General features: G+C 38.1%; 1 protein-coding gene across 1 annotated transcript in view; it reads right to left on the bottom strand.

Moving 5' to 3' along the window:
• LOC306762214 (zinc finger matrin-type protein 4) overlaps positions 1-22633 on the bottom strand; it is a 60059-nt gene that overhangs the window by 29497 nt on the left and 7929 nt on the right. The window contains exons 2-3 of the mRNA XM_079248639.1: positions 11353-11469; positions 6309-6401 (exon numbers count right to left, since the gene is read on the bottom strand). Of these exons, the coding sequence (XP_079104765.1) occupies positions 6309-6401; positions 11353-11463 (204 nt within the window). The 5' untranslated portion in view covers positions 11464-11469. The remainder of the gene's footprint in view (positions 1-6308; positions 6402-11352; positions 11470-22633) is intronic.

Here is a 22633-nt window from a genome sequence, read left to right as displayed (position 1 = left end):
TTGGCAAAATAAATTTGCTCAGCAGAACACAGCATCCAGAACATCAGTCTGCTTGCTTAAATGCTGGACAAGACAAAAAAAAAAAAAAAAAAAAAAAAAAGTCTGAGTGCTGTTGAAAGATGTATTATCAATATGGAGATGTACAGAATTACACATATGGACGCTCACAATGAAATATATTATACTGGATATGCTATTTTTTATGCTAAATGCTGTAATTTATAATCTCTGAGGATGTTTTTGTTTATTCATAGAAACAAATAAAGCTGTAAATTGAATGTCAGGAACATTTTTGGCAGCGATAAAAGTGACTGGCCAAGTTTAGACACTTCCTTTTAAAATTTGTCTTTATATCAGAAAAAAAAGATGACAAAATGTCTCGTGTGTGGTTCCAGGAATTCCTGAAGGAAAAAAATATGTATAAAGTTAAACGTAAAAGTGTATAAAAGAGGAAATATATGATGTAAACACATTTAGGTATTTGTGTGCTTTTGGCCAGTGTGGGAAAAAACTCATGGATTACAATCTACTTAATAAACCAAATACTAGAACAAATATCTATACTAGAACAAATCATCTTAACTCCCTAAAAAAATAGGCTATGATGTTATTGTGTCTGTGACTTTTCTCTGAGTTCTTCCTTTTTCTATCCTCCTCCCTCCTTCCTTTGTGCTGTCTCTGTCCAGGTTATAAACCTGGTTTTGCGAATGACACCTCAATCGCAGCAGCAGAATTCAATACTAGAAAACGGTCTAAAACGCCATATCTGGGTGGTTGGGTATATACTGTGTGTCACAGAGGATGTGCGTGCGTGTTTGCATGTGTGTCTCATGTCAGCCCTGGTTAACATCATGGACAGCGGATGTGAGACTTAAGGACACCTTTACCTTCCAGGCTTAGCCTTGTATCCCAGCTCTCCCCTCTCTTCTTCTCTTGCTTTTTGTCTTCCGCCTTGCCTTCGCTCTCAGCATTTTTCTTCCTTTCTCTTCCCCTCCCTGCATCCTCCCTCCCCCTCTGGGTACCAGTCTCACTGACTCTGTGTGTTGTGGGATGAAATATTTATCTGTATTGGCAGGCCCTCGCCTCCCTCTCCCCTCCTTACCCTCTCCCGCCTCGCCTCGCCTCCTCCCCTGTGTCTGTCCCCGCTGTGATCATGTTAAAGGCTTGCTATGAACTGTCCCACTCCTCCCCCTTCCATCACCATTAGTAACAGAGTTTCTTTCTCAGTTGGTATGAATTTCTTATTAGCACATGAAGCACCTCATGCGGCCAAACAATGATCTTTTTCATAACACACTGTGGTGCCCATGAGGACAAGTCACACTTCTCTCTGTTTTTTTCCTCTGTCATATCACATATACTTTCATCTGTTCTCTATGTCCTATTATCTCCTTCTCTATTTATGCCTCTGCTCTTTTTTCCCTACATTGTGTTCTTCACCACTCATTGAGCAAAGCTTTTTCGTTGTTTTATGAAAATGCTGGATGAGGAAAACCAGCTGCAGTCGGCTCATTCCCCCTAATGTTGTGTTGTGTTTTTGTTTTGGACTAAAGTCAAAGATCCTAAGTTGAAGTCTCTGGAGGCTTGCAGGAGTCTCACCTGTCACAACATACTGAAAAGTAAAAGAGCCAGTCGACATAAATGGGACTGCAACACCGAGGATCTACTTGAAACACTGACATACGTTACGCCGGGGATTTAGTGACAGAGTGGGGAAACTTACAAACAGTCTCAAGTGTGTGTGGGTGACTGACATGTGAATAATTGCCAGCTCATTACAGTTGCCACTTGGCTGAACCACTTTAAACAGTAAACATCTCTGATTCACGGTTTTCCTGCATTGTCTATCCCAGCCGAAAGCCATCAACCTTTCCATGCCTTCCTTTTGGAATTTCTGCATTTCCGCCTTCCCTCGCTGTCGCACCTCACATATCTGCTGAGACTGATTTACATGCGACCTAATTGTTTTGTTTGTTTTTATGTTTATGTGTGCACATTCTACACCAGGGGTGTCCAAAGTCGGTCCTCGAGGGCCGCTGTCCTGCAGGTTTCCCATGTATTCCTGTTCCAACACATCTAGCTTCCACTAAATGGATCAAACAGCCAATGACGTGCACAACTGATTAAGCTTTACTACTAATTAATTTGAATCAGGTGTGTCTGAGCAGGGATACACAGAAAATCTGCAGGATTCTGGCCCTCGAGGACCGGAGCTGGACACCTCTGTTCTACACCTATGCCTGTTTATCTGCTGCCTGACAGTGACGTCTGTATCTCTGAATATTTCGGGATTGGGTGACTTCATCCTGCGCATGCACCCAACAATAGACTCCTAATTAGCTGTGTTTATCTTCCTCTCCTTCTGTTTTGCTTTTTCTCTGCACCTCCTTATTTTTTTCTCACTGCTCTGTGTTGAGGTGCTGTGGGAAACATTGCTAAATATACACACAGAGCGGTGCAGGGAAACAGACACTCTCATTTTAGTTAAAAGAAGCTGTGAGGGTGCAAACTAAAAGGAGCTGTAGTGCAAACATATTAAAGGACAACGAAAGGTGGAGAAAAGCTGTGTTTTATCTCTTGTCCTTTGAGAATGTAGGAAACTGCACAGATAGAGTGAGTAGAGAACAAAACTGATCAAGTCTCATCCCCTTTCATCTGGGAGCACCTTTACGACCTACTTTCTCTCTCTGTTGTGTGACAAACACCCTCACCTACGCTCAAGCACAGAAACCTCAAGGCATGGCATTTTACTCTCGCATTTCCTTCACTCTGCGAAAAAAAAACATTTTCTGCAGTTCCCGCCGGACTGCACCATGTCAATCAGTATGAAAACAAGAGGGGGCAGAAACACTGAGATGAAGTGCAGGGAAAAGATGTGGGAAAATTCCCGTGGGAGGAACGAAAGATAAAAAAAAACATCAAAGAAGAAAAGTTTATTCCAAACAGCGAGGAGTGAGTTCCTTCTGCGTTCACCTGACACCAGTTTTTCAGCTCTGTCTGATAATCAGTGTCATGTCTGTGTGTGAAAGGTTCAGAACAAAGTGCGAGCTGTGGCGTTCACACTGCGTTTTCATCCGGCAGATGAGGGGAGTCAATGGGTGTGAACATGATCTGTTTATGTGCATTCAGTATCCCATACGAGGTGAAGGCCAGGATGGGGTGAGTCATATTCACTTAGGGAGACAGTTGGAGGCGCAGGTGTGTGTAATTCTATGTGCGAGTATATCTATAAACTCTTAAGCCCCCTGACATTACTTATGGAGTAATCCAGTTAAATCCTTTAAAATGTGTGGCTACAAAATTATTCCAGTTTATCTATCTTATTTTCATCATTTTTGTGGTTGTTTGCACATTTTTCCAGTAAAACTCTTCAGAAATGTTGGAATTACTTTTCTTCTTTTTGAGAGACACAATCAGCCCATTTTCGTTGCTGCAGCTGCTTCTTGGATGGCTAAGCAGCATTGGAAACCCCTTCCTCTGCAAATTTCAGTGACCCTCTGAAACCGACCTTCATGCCAGCGTCACACAGCCAGTCCTCAGGTATGTGGAGGCAAAAAAGCAAATGGGAGTTGTCACTTTAAATTGGTAGAAGATTTCAATGTAATTCAATGTAATTCAATTCAATTCAATTCAATTTACTCAGTTCAATTCAATTCAATTCAATTCAATTTAATTTAATTTAATTTAATTTAATTCAATAAAGCAGATTTTTTTTTACATAAGGATAAAAGGATAAAAACAATAACAAGCCCAAAAGCAACATCCAAACACATTCAGCACATGTTTGACACAGATCAGAAAAAGAAACATTCATTATTAATTAATCAACAGAAAGCATTATTAGCTTTAGGGATATTATCGTCGAGATGGCATTAAAAGGAAGTGATTACACGGAGGGTAATCCGATTTATCAATGATAATTTCACCTTTGTGGACCACCGGTTCCTTCCAGAGAGGGGCAGATGTGCTAACCAGACTCCACTGATTCTACAGGTATTCACTATTTTGTTAAGGAGATATTTATTGATCTCCTGTGAAATCATAAGAAGTTCTCTTCAGCTTTCTGAAGTCCTTTTCTTTTTTCGTTTTTAATGACAAGTTGTGATAGTATTTACAGTACAATTATGGAGCCAAGGCAGACATTTTTTTTATATAGAGGAAAAAAGAAAGGAAAGGTTATTTCAATAAAATACTGAAGCCTATTTAAATAGCAAAGTTGAAGGAAAGATAAGATGATGGTTGCAGACAAGGCTTTACTTTTTGTTTATCAGAACAAGCTAATGTCTTACCTATCTGCTACCTCTCTTCTCTGAGACACCAGGTGGAGAGAGGCGCTTTGCCTGATCTTTAAAGGCTGTGCTGGTGTCTACTCTGAGGTTGCGATTGCTGCCTGTTGCTCTGATCTCACCTGTCTTGTCTCACCCATGTCACCTGCTGTGCTGCTGCCGACAGTGAGAGAAGTTGCAGCAGCATCAAAATAACTGTTGCAAATCTGAGGCGCTGTGAAGTACCTGCCTCAAGCACCTACTGATTTTATTTTCTTTCTTTTATAGATTTCTTAACTTTTCAGAACCAACTTTTAATTTTCTCCCATGTTTTATCCATGCTAGTTCAAGAATCTGCATAGCATGAAACTGCGTCAGGGTTTCAGCCACACAAGGGAGGGGGGCAGCCAGAGGAAAGTCTATGTGGACCTATGCTAACAGATCATGTAATGGATACATAGAGCCATATTAAAAGCGTACCACCCATTATGTTTAAAACCCTTATCACAGCCACTACACATGTTTTGGAATCCTCCCATCCTCCTCTTAATGACCTATCCACAACATTTGCAGCAGTATCATCACATCATGCAAATCAGCTGCAGTTAGAGCAGATGATTGAGGCCATGTCATTATGTTGTACAATAAAATGATCACATTTACTGTAATGGTAATATTTCTGATCTGAAATCACTTTGAGTTAATCATGTTTAGGATAAATTTTATTGTAAACTCTGATCTGAAGTATTTAAACATATAACAAAGTGTGTCTCAGTAAGATGGAGAGGTTTGGGCACACTAGAAAGAAGAAAATAACATGAGAACAATTTCAGTTAATGAATCTGGGAATCATCTGGGAGAAAAAAGGCACCGGTGCTTGTAGTTTGATAAAACATAAAAAGCGGTAACTATTCACTGTTGTGTGTGTGTGTGTGTGTTTTTTTACCGCCTGTTGTTTTGGCTCCAGTGTCTGCAAGGTTTGTCTTTATATTTTTGCCTTTCTGGGATGAATAAAGCTCTTCGTTGCTTGCCACTATAAACACTGCTGGACAGGATTTTCATGGCTTAATATTTTGTCAAAGGAATTTTGAAAACCCTGATATTGGATGCATTTGCAGACATTTTTATTTTTTGGTCTTATTCTGAATATCGTGAGGAGAACACGTCCCTCATCCCTCCAAGGTGACTAGCTTTGCATTGAGGCCCAAGCTCTTGGCTGCAGCTCTGCACTGTTTTTGGGAACAGTCCACCACTTTTCTCTCTCAGTTAGTTTGATAAGCTTTGTTTTTGCAGAACAGCTGTGTCCCTGTGTGCCGTATGCATTCTCTGTGCATATCTGTGATTTATGCCACATGGAACAAGTGATAAATAGGGCTCACAATGTACAATAGTAAATCTCCCTCTACAGTATACAATGGATTATTGCACGTTCACAGACATACACACACACACATACACACACGGACACACACCAGTAGCAGTGGCAGCAAAATACCTGTTTTGCCTCATGTTTGAGCCCACCAATTCACTGCAAATGCAATTGCCACCTCAGCATTTGCTATTGTTGCACAGCCTAGAAATTGCCCTAAACACAAAGGCAGCACACAAACAGACAAATACACAAGACATTTTAATGCACTGACCTCCTTAGCAATGGCCTGCAATAGTAAGATATAGAGCTACTTGGCGGCATCTGCTTCCACTAAATCTTGCTAGACACACAGCCAAAGCATAACCTCTCCTGGCAGAGTTCGAGTTAGCAGCTACACACAACAGACCAAACAAAGGGTCAAGGCTAAGAGTGGACAAGCTTTGCAGAGGATGAGGCTGCAACTTTCAACTATGGTTTTTGTCTGCACAATACAGAACAAATTCACACAGACTCCTTTTATGTGTATTTATTTGTATTTCTGCTCCTAAAACTAATAAACAGACACACCTTCAGTTTAGGCTGTCAATAAAATCATTTGGTGCAGGGAAAACTGCAATCATGCATTTCTTTGACACAAGCTCATACAGACATGCATGTGAGTGTGAGCATACTGGGTTATCTGGCCTCAGTCTTTTGGAAGGCGGTCCTCCATCTTCCGGGTGAAGCATGTAGAATAGCCGTACCTTGTTGGCATGTTTCTTACTCTGTAAGGGAGACAGAAAGGAAAGCAGCCAGTCAAGTGGGTTTTGTTTGATCAGGGGAGCCAAGTTAGAGAGAAAGAAAAAAAAAAAAAATCGATGACTGCCATTCCACCTTGGCAACTCCCTCATTGCTTTTATCTCTCTTTGAGCTGATGATGCTAGCAGACACTTTGCCCTGGGTTAGGTGACTAATGGCTCTAGCCTGCCTCAGCTTCCTGGGAGCCTGATTAAGGTGCTGAGTCGGGTGAGGTGGTGGTGGGGACTGGGGCGGGCATTGAGAGATATTTGCTTAATTTGCATACAATGACACTTTAAAGTGCTTCGGGAGTAAGAAAATAATTTAGGTAGTGTGAATAACACTAAAGCTTAAACACTGAGAGCTTGGTTAAAAATATAAACTGCAACAAGAAAAAGAAACATTTCCTGTACAAATTATTTACAAACATTTTTTTTAAAAATATTATTTTTTTACACTTTTTTTTTGGCTAAAATAGTTGGATATCAAATTATACTGTCATTTTTTCCCCTGCTTTCACTAAATTTGCTTTTCTATGCTGTTCTACATGGCTTTAGACTAAACAAACTACAAGCTATAATAGGCAGGAATGCACACCAGTGTTTATATGAAAGGACAGTGAGCTGTCCTTGAAGCTGTTAACTGTCACTTTAATGCAGAACAATGAAAATAACTGGACACACTGCAGGGGAGAGATAAGTAAATGTGTATGTGGCCTGTTTGTGTTCACAAGGTTGACACAGCTGCATTGTTCCAAACATATCATTTTATTGGCATGCCATGGCCTTGACTCCTTCTTATGATGTAAGTTTTGTTATTATTACTCTGAAATCCAATGCAAGCACTGACATCAGCATCTACAACTTTATCTTTGATGCTGTTTGTGCAGGTAAAACAACACGTTGTTGCATCAAGTTACAAAATAAAAGTGAAAACGAGCGCCATAGATGAAAAATGCAGAAGTCTGGATGGTTAAATGAACATGATCAAAGTGATCCTGCATGGATGACATTATACATGCACTTCGCCCAATGGAACTGAATGAGAAACTTTGACAAGACACTGCACTTGCTGCTCTATTGCTTATGCTGGATCTTTGCCCTCAGGGGAAAAATTCCTCCCCAACCTCACATGACTCCTCACTTGTCAGACGACTGTTAATGCATTTTGTCAGTGGGTATGTGTGTGTGTGTTCTTGTGTCTGAGTGTATGCTTGTGTTTATAGGTGTATAAACGGTCATGTATTTGATGGCCCTGGGATATGGGCTAAAAGCAGGACCTTGTGTCACCATGGATACCCCTGCACTGACCCTCACCATTCACCATCTACTAATGGACTATCCGTGTATCTCTCGGTCTCTTCTCTGTCTCTGTTTGTGTGTTGTTGTTGTTGTTTTTTTTTTGCCCGGTGTTAAATCAAGTTGGAACAATACATGCCACTGCATGTTGTTTGTGTATATGCAGACCACAAAATTATATTGAGTTGTGACCTACAGGCACATAACTTAGGTGAAAGGGTGACATTTTGAGGTCTCCCATAAAAAAAAAAAAAAATCCAACTGCTCACTCATAATGACAATTTCACTTCCTCTTAGCACACCTACATCTTTGACTTTGCTAGCGTGTTGTCTTGTAGAAATTAATTAATTAAATACAAATCATAAACATTTTGGAATAATCTCTTTTTTTATTTTTTTAATGTAATCTTTCGAATTAAGTCCATTTAACACAGTGCATTAGGATTTTAAATAAAAATCATACTGATGATCTTTCTGCACATTTTGTCTGAAATGGATACATACATACATATATATATATATATATATATATCTTTTTTTTTACCTTTATTTTACCAGGTAAAATCCATTGAGAACAACTTCTCATTTACAATGATATAGTAGGGCTGCTCGATTATGGCAAAAATTATAATCACGATTATTTTGGCTGAAATTGAAGTCTCGATTATTTAACATGATTATCCATTATCTTTAACAACATGAATACAGTTAACATTTACCGTGGCTTTTAAACAATGTCTTTACGATTCCACAAATTTTAGAAAAACAAACAAATAGCATGAAACCTTGTCTTGACAAAGTGCAAATACTGATGTAAACTGAATCGATAAATATAAGTAAGGAATAAACAATGCTGTGTGTCGTGGTGTTCTCGACTCGTCATCGGGCATTAAAACCGTCTAATGCATGGCTCCGAGTTGTTTAATCCGCTTCTGCCATGGTCCTCCACAGTGAACATTTTATCACAAATTTGTGTTTCTTTTTTACAATATTTGCCAAATATACTAAATTATATGAACTATTTCATATTGGCCTGGATGTAGTTTTATGCCAACCTATGTCAGGCTACAGCGGTTGTTTCACTGATTCACCTGTTGAAAGACAGCTGATCTGAACCAGCTGATTAATGCGTTGCTATGGTAACGCCCTCCGTAACAGAGGGATATTATAGTGATTTAACTTGCCAAACTACGTGTGAATTTATACAAAAATAATGCAGCCAGTTGTCACTGACCATGGTATAGCCTATGGTGTAGTGAACTTCCACAGCCCACTGCAATTATTCTACATAGACCTGCAGCCGGAGCCGACTGAGACTGGCCGCTGAAGAGTGCTTTAGGACAGCTTTAGGACTGCTCGTTCGTTACAGTAACTGCAGAACAATATGTGCCTTCAAATCACGAAAACACCAGAAAAGTCACCAATAACTCCTGTAGAAATCGTTAGATTTATTGCTAGACACTTTTAACAAAATAAGTCGCCAAGGTGGTTTGGAAAGTTGCCAAGTTGACAACAGTGGCTGAATGAAACCAAAGCGACTGTGGGAGGAGTTTACAGCACAGCGCTGCAATGCCAGTGACGCTCGACTGCCAGCTGAAGACAGCAGGAGAGGAAACTGTAGAAAACTAATCGCACCCTTTTATTTTCATGATCGTTGAAAACCCAGATCGTAATTGAGATTAAAATCTGATTAAGTGCCCAGCCCTATGATATAGATATAGATATAGATATAGATATAGATATAGATAGATATATGGCCCTTTGTGGTTGTTGTCCCAACCACACAGGCAGAAGTTTATCTTCTACTGTGGTAGCTCAGAGTGCAAAATTAGCCCCTCAAACACTTGCATCAGCCATATTTGGCTGGTCGACCAGTGATGGCAGTATCCAAACAAGATTAAACATTCACATGTATAAAAGCTAATAAACATTTGATGTAAGGACAGTGGACAAGGTAGAAAAACATGTAGAAGAAGGCTTAAATAAAGGCACTTGTGGAGTCAGTTAAATTTTATGTTATGATGTTTTAACCTTCTCTCTTAAAAGCAGTTTATATCTTGAGAGAAAAATTAGACGTTCTACAGCACATAAGCATTTCATGGTTATGTGTTGAGCATCAACAACAGACTGACACAAGGTAGATAACTGGAGACACCACCAATGGTGGAAATGTCCTGAAACCAAAATGGAGGAGACAACTACTGATGGCATGTCCTTAATGGTTCTGAGCAACCATTCACTGCTTACACCTTTACTATGGAGAGGAGCCAAAAGCAAAGTTTAGTTCTCACGTCCAACACAAGCCTACATTCTGAAAGCTCATCTATACCAGGAATGCTGCCATTAAAGCCTGAGGCCAGATTTGGTCTTGTAGTCCTGTGCTCATCAGAGTGTCTACGTTGCTGAGCTGACAGTTTTCTGGAAGAGTACATCAGAAGCAGCGCAAGAATAGAGAGAACTAATACTCCAGTCTTGTACCAGAGGCAGAGGACTGAGGCTGGAAAGGGTCTGAGGAGAACTGCTTGAAAAGGATTTCTTGCCCATTCTACCATTAAATTACTGAGGAAAATCAGGAAAAACCTCTTGGAACCCAACCAAATCACCCTCTGATGGGCCTGATGGAAGAAGTCAGTTGATTTGGCTGAGACAATAGGACCACAAAAGTCTATCACTTAGGTGTGGGACACAAACCCTGGTCTGATCAACCCATGAATGAGCTCTCTTGCCAGATGGTGTTTCCGCAGTAATAACTTTAGACACAATTCAAGATGTGCCAAAAATCCTGTTGACTACAGCCAACATGTATCCTAAAATAGTGTAATTTGGGGAGGAATCGTAATATCAACAAAGTTTGAATGTGTAAATAATGAATCAGCAAACTTCTCCTGACTTTAGACAATTTCCTGCCTTGTAGTCTTGATCTACTGACTTCTGCAGAGACCTCTTGTAACGGCTGACACGGCTGACATCCAGCGACTGTAACTTGTCTATTTGTCTGCTCTGGTCAAGGCTGTGTTTTTGTCACACATTAAGAGTAAAAGACAGAAAATAAATCATTGTCAAGTGAAAATGGTAGGTGCATGTGTGCAAACACACACACATTGTTGTCCTTGCTTAAGTCTCCAAAGATAAGGGCATAGTCCTCATTAGGCTGCTTGTTAATCCAAATTGTGTCTTGTAATCAAGGACGACCTCAATGCAGTCCACTTAAGCAAACACACATTGGTACTGCATGTGCTTGTGCACATGCATACACCCACATATAGATTCTCATTAAATAATTCAAGCTCTGGCTATTTAATGGCAATCCATTATAATACTCTTAAAGAGTCTGCTGAAAGGTAGACTACATTAAAACAAAGTGAGTGTGTGAACGTTTGTTTGTGTGCAAGTATCTCGCATTACCATGCTGCATTAACTCTATGTATAATGGATGAGCAATGTTTTGAACAGCACAAGCACAAATTGGTACAAATAAGTTTTTTTGTAAAGTGTACAGTGCTTTGCAGGAATACACCATTGAAAGCTGTATTTCACTGCAACATTTCATTTTATTAAATGCATATGAACCTTTGTGTATTTTTCAGTTGAACTGTGGACCTGAAATAATACCTCCAAAACTGAGCAGAGACAGACTCACCTCATAGTGAGCGGTGCGCTGGGACTCGGAGATGAGCTGGGCATTGCAGATGTTACAATAGCTCTCTGTGAACAAGCCTCCTTCCACGACGCCCGCAGACTTCATCTTCATCTGAGACTACACACACAAACACACACAAACCCGAACAGATGCAAATATGAATCTGATTAACATGCAAAATAGAATAAAATGTCAGTGAACCTTACAGTGTGGGTGAAGCATATGAGTATGCAAATTTCTCAACTTAAAAAATCTTTCTCCCTCAGAATGACAGATTCATGATGACAGCTGAGCCCAAAATAAGTTGATCCTTCCTGTCAGAACATCCTCTCATGGGTGATTTTGGCTGGAGTCTTGGAAACAATGGCCTAAGGCTCTTGCTTGAGTTTCTGCATTATGCATTAAACAATTTTTCTGTTGTCATTGTTTCATTACGGCTCTGGAAATAAATTTAAAACAAAGATTAGGTTGTTATTGATAACAACAGCATACATTTATACTATATATATATATACTATATATATCTATATCTATATCTATACATATATATATATATCTATATATATCTATATATCTATATATCTATATATATATATATATATATATATATATATATATATATATATATATATATATATATATATACATATATGTGTATATATATATATATATATATATATATATATGTGTGTATATATATATATATATATATATATATATATATATATATGTATGTATATATATATATATATATATATATATATATATATATATATATATATATATATATATATATATATATATATATATATATATATATATATATATCCAGAGTCTCCAGAGTGTAAAAAAAGAAAAAAAGTTTCCAGCAAAAGGTTTCCCTGCTGACAAGTGCCTTAACCAATAAAGCAACACAGACCTAAAGAATCCACTGAGAGCCACTGCTTTCAATTCTTAACCTGGCAGTTTCTCCCTTTTGCTTTCATAGTGGTTTCTGTAATAAAAAAATAGTTTAATGATGTGCCCTGGGGGTCTGGTGTTCAATTTTCCGGTCTCTTCATTATGTATACCCTGTAGGCAGCGCTCTGACTGTGTTCAGGTGAGTAACTGGTCTTTGGGGAATGGTTCAAGAGCATCAAGCATTAAACAGGATGAGGTCTATTCTACAAGGAAACAGCAGTACAAGGTTTACATGGGCAAAGTGTTTTATGGCCCAAGCTACATGCATGCTGCAGAGGTCAGCTCCGGTAACATTAAGAAAATGGATCCTTTTGAATTGCATCTGGTGTTATTGATGAGATCAGACAAAACTTCCTCCACGTGTCAGCAGAGAAAAGCAGAGACAGTTATTCTTTGTCTTTATCTCAGCTTTAGTATGTAATTACATTTAGCTGAGGCATTTGCTCGACTCTTTCATGCACACATGTAAGCACACACACACACACACCTTAATGCAGCACTGCTAATTACACAGCTTGCTCTTAGTACACCCTAGACCGTTCAATTAGCCACAGACTTCCTGTGTAGAAACTCCCTTCATTATCTAATTGAACTTACTGTGACACATGTATATATTAGAATAAAATGAAATGCATTCATGCTTGACACAGAAGATGGATATGCAGACGAATGGACAGTTTCGTCCATCTCATGGGTCAGTTAAGCACGTAATTTGGTCTGTTTTGAAGAGGCTTAGCTATTTGTCACTTGATACAGAAAATGGAGTAATACCACTGGAAATCCTGGGGGCAGTGTTGAGTTGTATAGCTAACACAAAACCGGCAAAAAGGTACAAACCGGGCAGAGAGGAAAAGGAACAGGAAGATGACGATGCAGAAACTGTCGAACAAAAAGTACTCAAAGAAGAAGATGCAAGAAAAGAAGTTGAGTAGGCCAACGTTAAATACTGCAGATATGGCGGGAGCATTTGCACAGAGACAGTGTGAGTGTTACCACAGCCACCAACTAGCTTCAAAACACACAAGAGAACTCTGAGCTCAGCACTGCCCACTAGTGGATGAACTGACTATAAAAAACTATGGCAACATAAAAGCCATATGGAAGTAAGAGAACGCTGACATATGAGAACATCTGAAATGACGTCCACACTACGTAAATGAGCATGAAGGGGCCTTTATACTTTACATGTGGATAGTAAATTATATATGCCTATGTGGTACAGTTTTAAATCTGAAACGCCACAGTTGACAAGCCGAAAACATGTTTGTCTAGAGGCCCACACACATTATTACCTTCACTGTGTGAGGTGTCCTATGAGGCATGATGGAATAGATATATTGTGAAAACTGACACATTAAATTTGCCTCAGAATTTACAGCCAGCAAAGTCCCGTGGCAAGAACAGACCTTGCCTTTTCTAGGGACATCAGCCAGGGAGGAGCAAATATATCTTTTAATCTTTAGACTAATTAAATGTGAGTGCGGCTGCAGAAATATACATATCTTCCTAATATCTCTATTACCTCAGATTATTACATGGAAGAAGGGAGATGTAGACTAATTAATAGAGGCAATCTGTTGGTGAGATTAATGGGATGGCATGCCCAATGAACCAGAAAGATGGAGGGATAGATAGAGGGAAATATGATGAAAGGGAGAAGATAAGGGGGAAAATTAAAGGCAGGATGGAGAGGAGGAGAGAAGGATGAAACAGGTGCACTAAAGACATTTTCATGTGAGGTGAGTTTTAATGATACTTTTATTAAACCATAACTAGGCATTCGCTAAATGGTATGAGCTCAGTTTTATTTTATTGACATTTTACTTTTATTTCACCTTTATTTCTGACTTGACTGTAAAAATGTGCACGTTGTTTTTATTTGGAGGAATCCAGGGGTTATTGGGAAGCAAGTAACCATTCACAATGGTATTTGGATGAAGAGACTTTATTTTTTCGCAAGTGGAAGATTACTATTATTAGACATGCACTTCAAAAATGTTCTCAAGCTAGAGTTATGAACACTATGTGATTACATTTTCTGTAAAGTTAGAAAACATAAGTGACACATTCTTTTACAATAAATAAACTATTTTCTTCCTATATCATTTAATTTAACTCAGTAAAGGAAATTACTTTTTGTAGCAAAACTTTTTATAACACAAAATAGTTTATTTGTTTTTAGAGAAGCTTCACACATACAGACAATAAAAGGCTGTAGAGTTCTTTTTAAAATGAACAGAATATGAAATATGATTATGACAGAAGAAAAAGGTAGAGTATAAATGACCTAATTCTATGTCTTCTTATCAGTGATTGGCACAGGGAACTGTGTGTATCTGTTTTTCTTAGGCCTTGTCCACATGTAGCAGGGTGTGTCACAAAACAAAGATATTTTTAATTTGACCTGTCATCAACATGAAAGCACAGACTTACGATATTAAAAACGATTCTTTCATAAACCTCCAACCAAAGTGAAGATTTCCGAATGCTACGTTTGTGCATCTGCATGTGGAGATACAACACCAGCGTTTTAGGTTTCCAAAAGTTAGTGCTTGTTACAAAAACTGCTTAACGTCACATGTTCGACCAGTTTCAGAAACGGCATGGATGCCCACTGAATGTACTTAAAAATGGGCTATGTGTAGATGGCTTTGGTGTCTCCCTATCTCTCCTCTCACCAACAAACAGTCAAGGGGCGGGCTGGAATCTAATTCTGCTCAGAGTCATAGCCAGACTCGGGAGTTAAAAGGGAGCTTTTCTCTCTATTGTTGCCCTCACCTTATTCATGTTCAGGTTGAAGAATTGAATCAAAATGAAGGTTCAATGCAAGCTGTATAGCTTCGCCACTTTTTATAAAATGGTATCACATGATTGAAATAACAATAAACTGGACCAAACTGGACAGTAATCTATGGGTTTTAAGTGGAATATAGATGAATTAACTGTCTTGAGGATTGAACTGCACTGTACTGTAGTCTACTGTTGATGTTCTCTTTAAAGTGTCCTGAGACTACTTCTTTTTTTGGCTCCTACATATAATCAAGTGAAGTGTATTGAATTGAACTGATAAACAGATAATCATTATGTAAGATATTATTTTAATCTCTGTACTATAATTGCGGCATTGTAATATTCTCTAATCAAGAGAATGTAGACATTGAAGATTTGCATCATAGCAAAAGCAGGTTAAAACATTGGAAAACAGTCACCAACAAGAACCTATTCCCCATACAAAACCTACATTATCACTGAAAATTAATCATTTAATGATAGCAAAAAAATATAACTTAAAAAAAGGGTGGTTGGGATGGTGGTGGGAACTGCAGTAAGCCTACACTGTTGTCTGTCAAGTTAAAATGACTGTTGCAGGCCTCAATGCATTACTCATAGAAATACACATAGGATATATGTGTGTAGCAAAATGATGCACAACCAATACAACTGCAAAGTCAGTGTTCTTTCTAAACTAATACTCTTCATTCTTTCATGTTGTGGATTATTTATCATTTATCATCTGAAGCTAATTTAACTCCTGGCACCTACAAGTGTACATGTTTTGACATGTCCTTGACCAAAACACTTAACTTTGCAGCAATAATGCCGCGTAATGTTGGTGTAAATGGGTAATCGAGGTTGGTGTATGGGTTAATGGGTAAATACATTGTAAAGTCCTATGTAGACTCTAAAAATAAGGTTAACCATAGAAACCCAAACATATATGTAATATCTTTTCTGAGACCTGTTGAATCTTTTGCTCAAAATCATGTTGTACACAATCTGATACTTATCTCCTGCCCCATAATAGACACCAGGAAGAAGCAGGTTAAACTACATACTGGTGATTTTGACCTATCACATGGTAATAAATGGTAAAAATACAAAAAAAAAAAAATGTTTTCAAATTTTGTTAAAGAGCTAAATAGAGACTTCAGAAATAAAAAAAATGGACTTTTCTCAATAGTTCTTCTGAGGTTGTGCTATAAGTTTAAGATGTGTTAAATCAGTGTGAAATACTTAGTGTGGCAAAGACCACCACAAAGATAATACAACAGGACTGAATACCCTTATCCTCAGTAGAGGCTCTGTGTACAATTAAATTATTTGCAGCTTTGTAGGAGAAAAGAAAGGAAAAACAGAAAAACATAACCATAAAAATTAAAATAAATGAATAAAATACTATGATAATACGTTTAATGTTTTATACATTCTCCACTTCAGACACTCCACTTCTGGAGTTGCTGTTTTGGCCAACCTGCAGCACCTGCCTGAGGGCAGCAGTTCAAACAGGTGAGGACATGAGTGTGAAGTCTTTCATGATCTAAGCTGCTTTCCTTTGGTAACATGAGATGAGATGGGAAGGGAAGGCAGGGGAGAGAGTCTGTTTTACATTTAAAAGATAGATGTTTATACTGTATATCTGTCGGCACAAAAATAATAAACATAGTGAAAATACCATCTTTTGTACTTGTGAAGCATCAGCAAAATATCGCAGCAGCGTGCAGACCTATTTTACAGATGTTTAAGCCTCCATGTGGGACTGCTAGCATTAAGAACGTAGCAATGCCATGCTCAACAAAGCACAAATGTTTGAGAACAATTGACAAATTTCTTCTTGACTAATTCATCATCTAATTACTGAAACTCTTCAGGGTCCTTCAGACTTTTGATATTTTTGCAACCTTGTAAATTAAGTTGAAGCAGCCATGTGTAAAAGAGACGTAATAAAGTTTTCTTCAATAATGGTAGACCGAAAAACTCAGTGGTATGACTTCGTAGGTGTTTTTTTGTTTTCTTACTTTCATGTCGCATTTACAGGTGAGCCAGTTTGCTGTTTTAAAGTATATAATGGTATGAAAAAGTTGTGGTGTGTGATTAGCAAAGAACATTTGTAGATGTGGAGAGTAAGTGAGATGAGTTTCGTGGACAAAGGTCATCTGAGATGGATCGAAATGAGAGAGGACATATGGGTGATTCCCATAAAATGCAACAGAGCTCTCATCTACAGGAGACTGCCAATATCTAAGGCATATTGTTATGTAAAATATTTTAAGAATCTCAGTTTAAATGAGGACAGACATGAGTATACAGAGACATTTTCTTAAATTAAAAAGGAAGAAAAAAACTTCAGCAAGACACGATGAAAAAAAAAAAAAAAAGTTGAGCTGTAGCAAAGACATGAAAGCCTAAAGCAGCTGAAGATGAGATGAACCTTAAGGGGATTCTCTTTAAAGACCACATCAAGAATTTAACACAGATGTGAACTCTGAGCTCCCCCTCAATATTTCCGCCTCTGGCCCACCGTTTAATAAATCGCTAGTACAAAATTGGAAGCGGCTTTTTGTTCTTTTATTATAAATTCAACCACCGAGGCTGTTTTTCTGTCGCCTGGGCTTAGAATATTAATTATGTTGTAATATAACATGCAACCAGATACTGTTGTACTAAATGAGAGTCCCATTGTTATTGACACAAGCATAGTGGGATGATTAAACCCAGTGGGAAACTTCAGAGACACAACTCCTTTTACAAACCTATTGTGAGTTCTTTATGGCCTGAAAACACACTTTTGTGTATGTTTAAAAAGCAGTAATGAAAAATGTGTCCCACTTTACTGAGCAGGAATCATAGAGAGAATGTTTGGCAAAGACTGAGGGGATATCAGGCAGTTTGGGGTTGCAAGGCGTCTTTTAAGTTTCTTTCCTCCTTTCATTTCTGCTCCACCAGAAGGATGGTTCTGGTGAACTGAACTGTCTGTTAACCCCTCTTCACTCTCTGCTCTCATATTTTATACACCCTATAACTCATATGAAATGAATTGCTGTTGTGATCTAACTGTCAACTTCTACATACACTTGATATTCATACCAGTCTGTCTGCAAATGACCTGTCTAATGAGTCACTTGTGAGAATAGCTAGATTCAGTTACACGGTTGATAACATGGAGCCTCAAGTTACAAAGACGCTCTGATATGTCACTTTGATGTTGCACATAACTTTTCCATATTTTTCTGTTTGGCTCCTGGTAATGTAATATTTTTAAACACTGTCTTCCCTTCATCTACCGACCCCCAAGACACTCTTTGGAAGATTTATAACCCTCCTCTTTGGACAGTTGCAATCACAGGTACAAAACTATGGGACCAAAGTCTGGAACGTGGCTGGATGGACCCAGAGTCTGAATCCAAATCCTCTATATTTCTGTTTGCACTGCAAGACCTTTCCGTGAACTACTCTTGATAAATAATGCAAAGTGAATACATACAAAACCTAAAGTACACCCAGGGAGGCACAGGGGTGTTACATGAGAATGTAAAACGAAAAAAAAAAAAGAAAGAAATAGAAAGTTGTACCCTTAATTTTAGGTCAGACATACACTCCTCCCATAATTTTCAGTATTGTTGTAACTTGTTTTAATAATTTTTTGCAGTGCCCCAAATTCTATTTTTGACCCCGATTCTTCTCCCAAAAGTTGGAGCATCCTGACATCAACAGTCAAAACCAGTGACACATAGTCACACTGTGCTTTTCATCTCACTGCCTTCCTTTCCCCATCTTTTCTACCTCCTTTTTCTCTCAGTGGCCCTAAGGGCAGGGATTATTCATGAGTATGAGTGTAGACTAGACTTATCTACTCTTGGGAGAGAAGAGTAGATTCACTATAGTATTATGCACCTTACCAGCGAAATAAAAATAATAATGAACAATTCGTCCATTTTTCTTTACCGCTTATTCCAATTCAAGGTCACTGGAAGCTGCAAGAACTTAAGTTTAGCTACGATTACAGGCTGACTGAATGCAATCTTTCCAAAAACACAGAAGAAGAACAACCACAGAAACTTGGCTGACGCTGAGCCTCACAACAATTAAAGTTCACTCAGCAAATTATAAACACAATCCAGCAAACTAACTTTTTTCTTCTCACTTTTTTTTAAAAAAATGGACAGAACTAAGGTGAAACAAAAGAAGAAAATATGTGTGTATGTGTTTGTGGTGTTTATTTATTTATTTTTTTTATCTGCCACAGTTGCATTAGATGCTTTTAGACCTCAGACTCTTTTGTGCAACGGAAGATTCAGTGTTTCACCCAAGGCAACTTAGACATGTAGGCTAGTGGACTCCTGATTCAATGAAATGTAATCTTGTTTTCTTTTAAAACACCTTTATTTTTACTTTGCTTACAGGGAATTGATGAAACAAGACTCGTGTCTTAACACAGGCTTTTGATTTCCTTTTGATTCTTTACAGAGTTTCTACAGACTAAAGGACCATTAAGTGTCTGTAAGTGAATAAATTAGTTTGCCCATGAGATACTCAGCAGTGTTCGCTTGCTTATCTTAGAGAAGAGATTAATAAAATATTTAATTCAATTTCTCACAGAATCACATCGCAACACTGCTGTTCTTTTACTGTGCACCTAGGATCACTTCACATATATCTGTTTATATGTGATGAACATGTTAAATGGTATCCAGTGATTTCACCTCTAAGAAAAAAAGTCACATATCCACCAAAAACAAAACTCAAAGGATGCACATATAATGAGCCATTTGTACCATCTGTATTAGCTCCAGAATTGAATATAATGTTCTGTTTCTCATGTCCACCCCACAATCAAGCTTCATGAAATGCAGTGTGTTTGTTGTGTAATCACGCTGACAGATATAAAAATCAAACGTACTTCCACCTCAGCATTCGCTTCAGCAGAGAAAACATTGATTTCTTTCTGCCAAGCGCATAACAAAATTACTTTTTGTCCAGTGACTCCATGCTGTCAGTCAGTCTAATGAAGATGTTTTGTCTCTTCTTGTAGCTTATTGATGCTGCTGAAAGACAAAAAGCGTCTTTTTTTTCAGGGCAGAAAAACAGATCTGTTTGGATTAAACTGATAAAATGCTTCAGAAGCACTTAAGTGCTGCTTGTGTTTTGTTTAAGTGAGTGGGCAGTAAGGCCAAAGCAATTTGTAAAACAAAACATCACTTGTCACCTCTGTTCATCTGATTTAGTTAGATTTTATGACCTCTCTGCCTTTATAAAACCTCCGTATTCATATAGGTACTCTGGTAATTTTATCTCTGGAAACATCTCCCTGCGGACCATTAGTTGTTAATGGTATTAATAAAAGATCTACCGCTTTAGGTCACAATATGGACTTATTAGAGGGTGAAAGAAGACCATTATCCCAGGCAAAGTTGGGTCCTCCCGGTTTAACTGAGCACATCTCCGCCTCAGTGTGTCTATCAGTAACAGACTCCTAGGCAAACTGAGTTAATGGTGGGAGACAAAAGGCAGCCCAAAGTTTTCATGGGGGGCTGTTATGTTACTGTAACATATGGGGAATGCTTTGCTGGATGGCAGCAAATCTGTTGGAGACTATTTTTTCCATTAGCGACTAATTGCACTGTTTTTATACCAGACTAAATTTACCCAGCTGTTCTCCTGTTCTGTGTGACTTGTAAGGACTTTTTTCCTTGTTTGTACTTTTTCTTTGAAAGCGGCGCAACACGAAATAACTTGGTTTTGTAGATGGTTTTGCAGATTCATTGAGATGTTTTGGATTGATGATGAATGATAGCCTTTCCAGAATTAAATGCTGAAATAGAATTTATTAAATATGATAATATAGGATATGTAAAAATTAATGTTACCAACACAAAGACATGATCAGTGTTGAAACCTGCACATTATTGTCTTTTATTACAGAAAAACCCAATCACTGCTTTTTGGCTGTAAACTTCACAAAGTATCACTATCTCACTTTCTGGCCTTAAAAAGATACATTGTCACTATAGTTTTAAAGGCAAAGGGACATTTATGGAGTCGTCATTATCCGGCAGCATCTCCGAGCTGAAAAACCACATTTAAAAGATTTTGCTTTTGTTGCATCAAGTTACAGCTGAGATTTGTTTTTGAACACAATGTCACACCCCATCAACTGGATATCTGTTTTGAACACAAGCTGTGGTGCATCCATGAAAGACATGCAGGAAGACACTGGTGGAGGAGAAAAGTGATAGAATGTTAACAAGAGATGAGACAAGAGTCAACCTCAGATATTTTAACTGAATTTGCAGTTGTTAGGAGACACATCATTGAGAAAATATGCTAAAGTTTAAGAATGTTTCTTTAATTTTGTTTTCCCCCTTGATAATGTTCAGTAGGTTAAGAGGTCTGGACTATACAGTCAGGCTTTTTAAGCACCCGGGGTCTTTCACCATGGAGTGCTGCTGAATGTGGTTTGATGTTGTATTTTTTAAATAAGCAAGCTGTTGCCTGAAAAACCAATTGTCTTAATCTGAGTATAACTCAAAACCTCAATAGATCCACACAAAACTCAATATAAATGTTTTTTTTCAGCAAACAGGATTAAGCACAGCTATATAAACACAAAACCTCTTGTGGTAAGCAGTGAGTGGAACTGAAATCAGAACGCCTACTGTGGGACTAATATTCTCACAGCTGGGGCTCTGATCTCAGCTTCAAAGTCAGTTTTGTATTCACCAAAATCTGAACAAAATCTCAGTTTTGCTCTATTGTAATGTTTTTTAAAGGACATATACTGTCAGATAATAGCTGAAGTGATAAAGCAAGGCTTTCCATGAGGCAAAATCCAATTCATTACAGCAAGAATTATAGATTGAGCCTGAGTGAGACACCTAAACAATGAATTTAATAATATACTGTGATAAGAAGAAAGAAAAGAAGTGTAAAAGTAATCAGGCATATAATTCAAATGAGGGAACACTAATGTGATAAAAGCCAAATTATGCTTCTCCAATCACAACTTTCACTCCTGCTTTTCTCTTTTTGTTTGTATTACTGAACCAATTTGACAGCAAATGGCTTATTTCTGACACATCTTTTCTCTCACTAATTTGCAAAATAAGTTGCTTTTTCTGCACTAACAAAGGCTAATCCAACGCAAATAGTAGGATGTAATTCAGTTAAAAACCGTCCGAAATCTGATAGTTTTACTAGAATACAGGCGTAGAAGTAGTTTTACATAGTCAAAGCAGCCACAAGTTAATTATGTATTGTGTTGCTAGATGGACATGTGAACAAGTATTATGGTCAGCCAGGGCCTCTATTGCATGAGTGTTATGCTCAGTACATTTTTAAATACCTGTTTAAGTATCAGTGTAAATGTTAGTTGCTGTTCCAGCATGTGATAAGATGAGATATCTGTATCGGATGTGTTTCTCTGTGTCTCTGTAAGTGCAGTTTTCATATAAACCCATGATTTATGGTATATGCATAGTCAGCTGCATAACCAACAGTGTAACTCCACCAGGCTATGTTCCTGGGGCCAAATCAGCTGTACTGT

Source organism: Telmatherina bonti (genome assembly GCF_933228915.1).
Source record: "Telmatherina bonti genome assembly, chromosome: 11".
In the NCBI taxonomy this organism is placed as follows: Eukaryota; Metazoa; Chordata; class Actinopteri; order Atheriniformes; family Telmatherinidae; genus Telmatherina; species Telmatherina bonti.
Note: the sequence above shows the minus strand (reverse complement) of the source record. Positions and strands in the feature narration are given on the sequence as shown.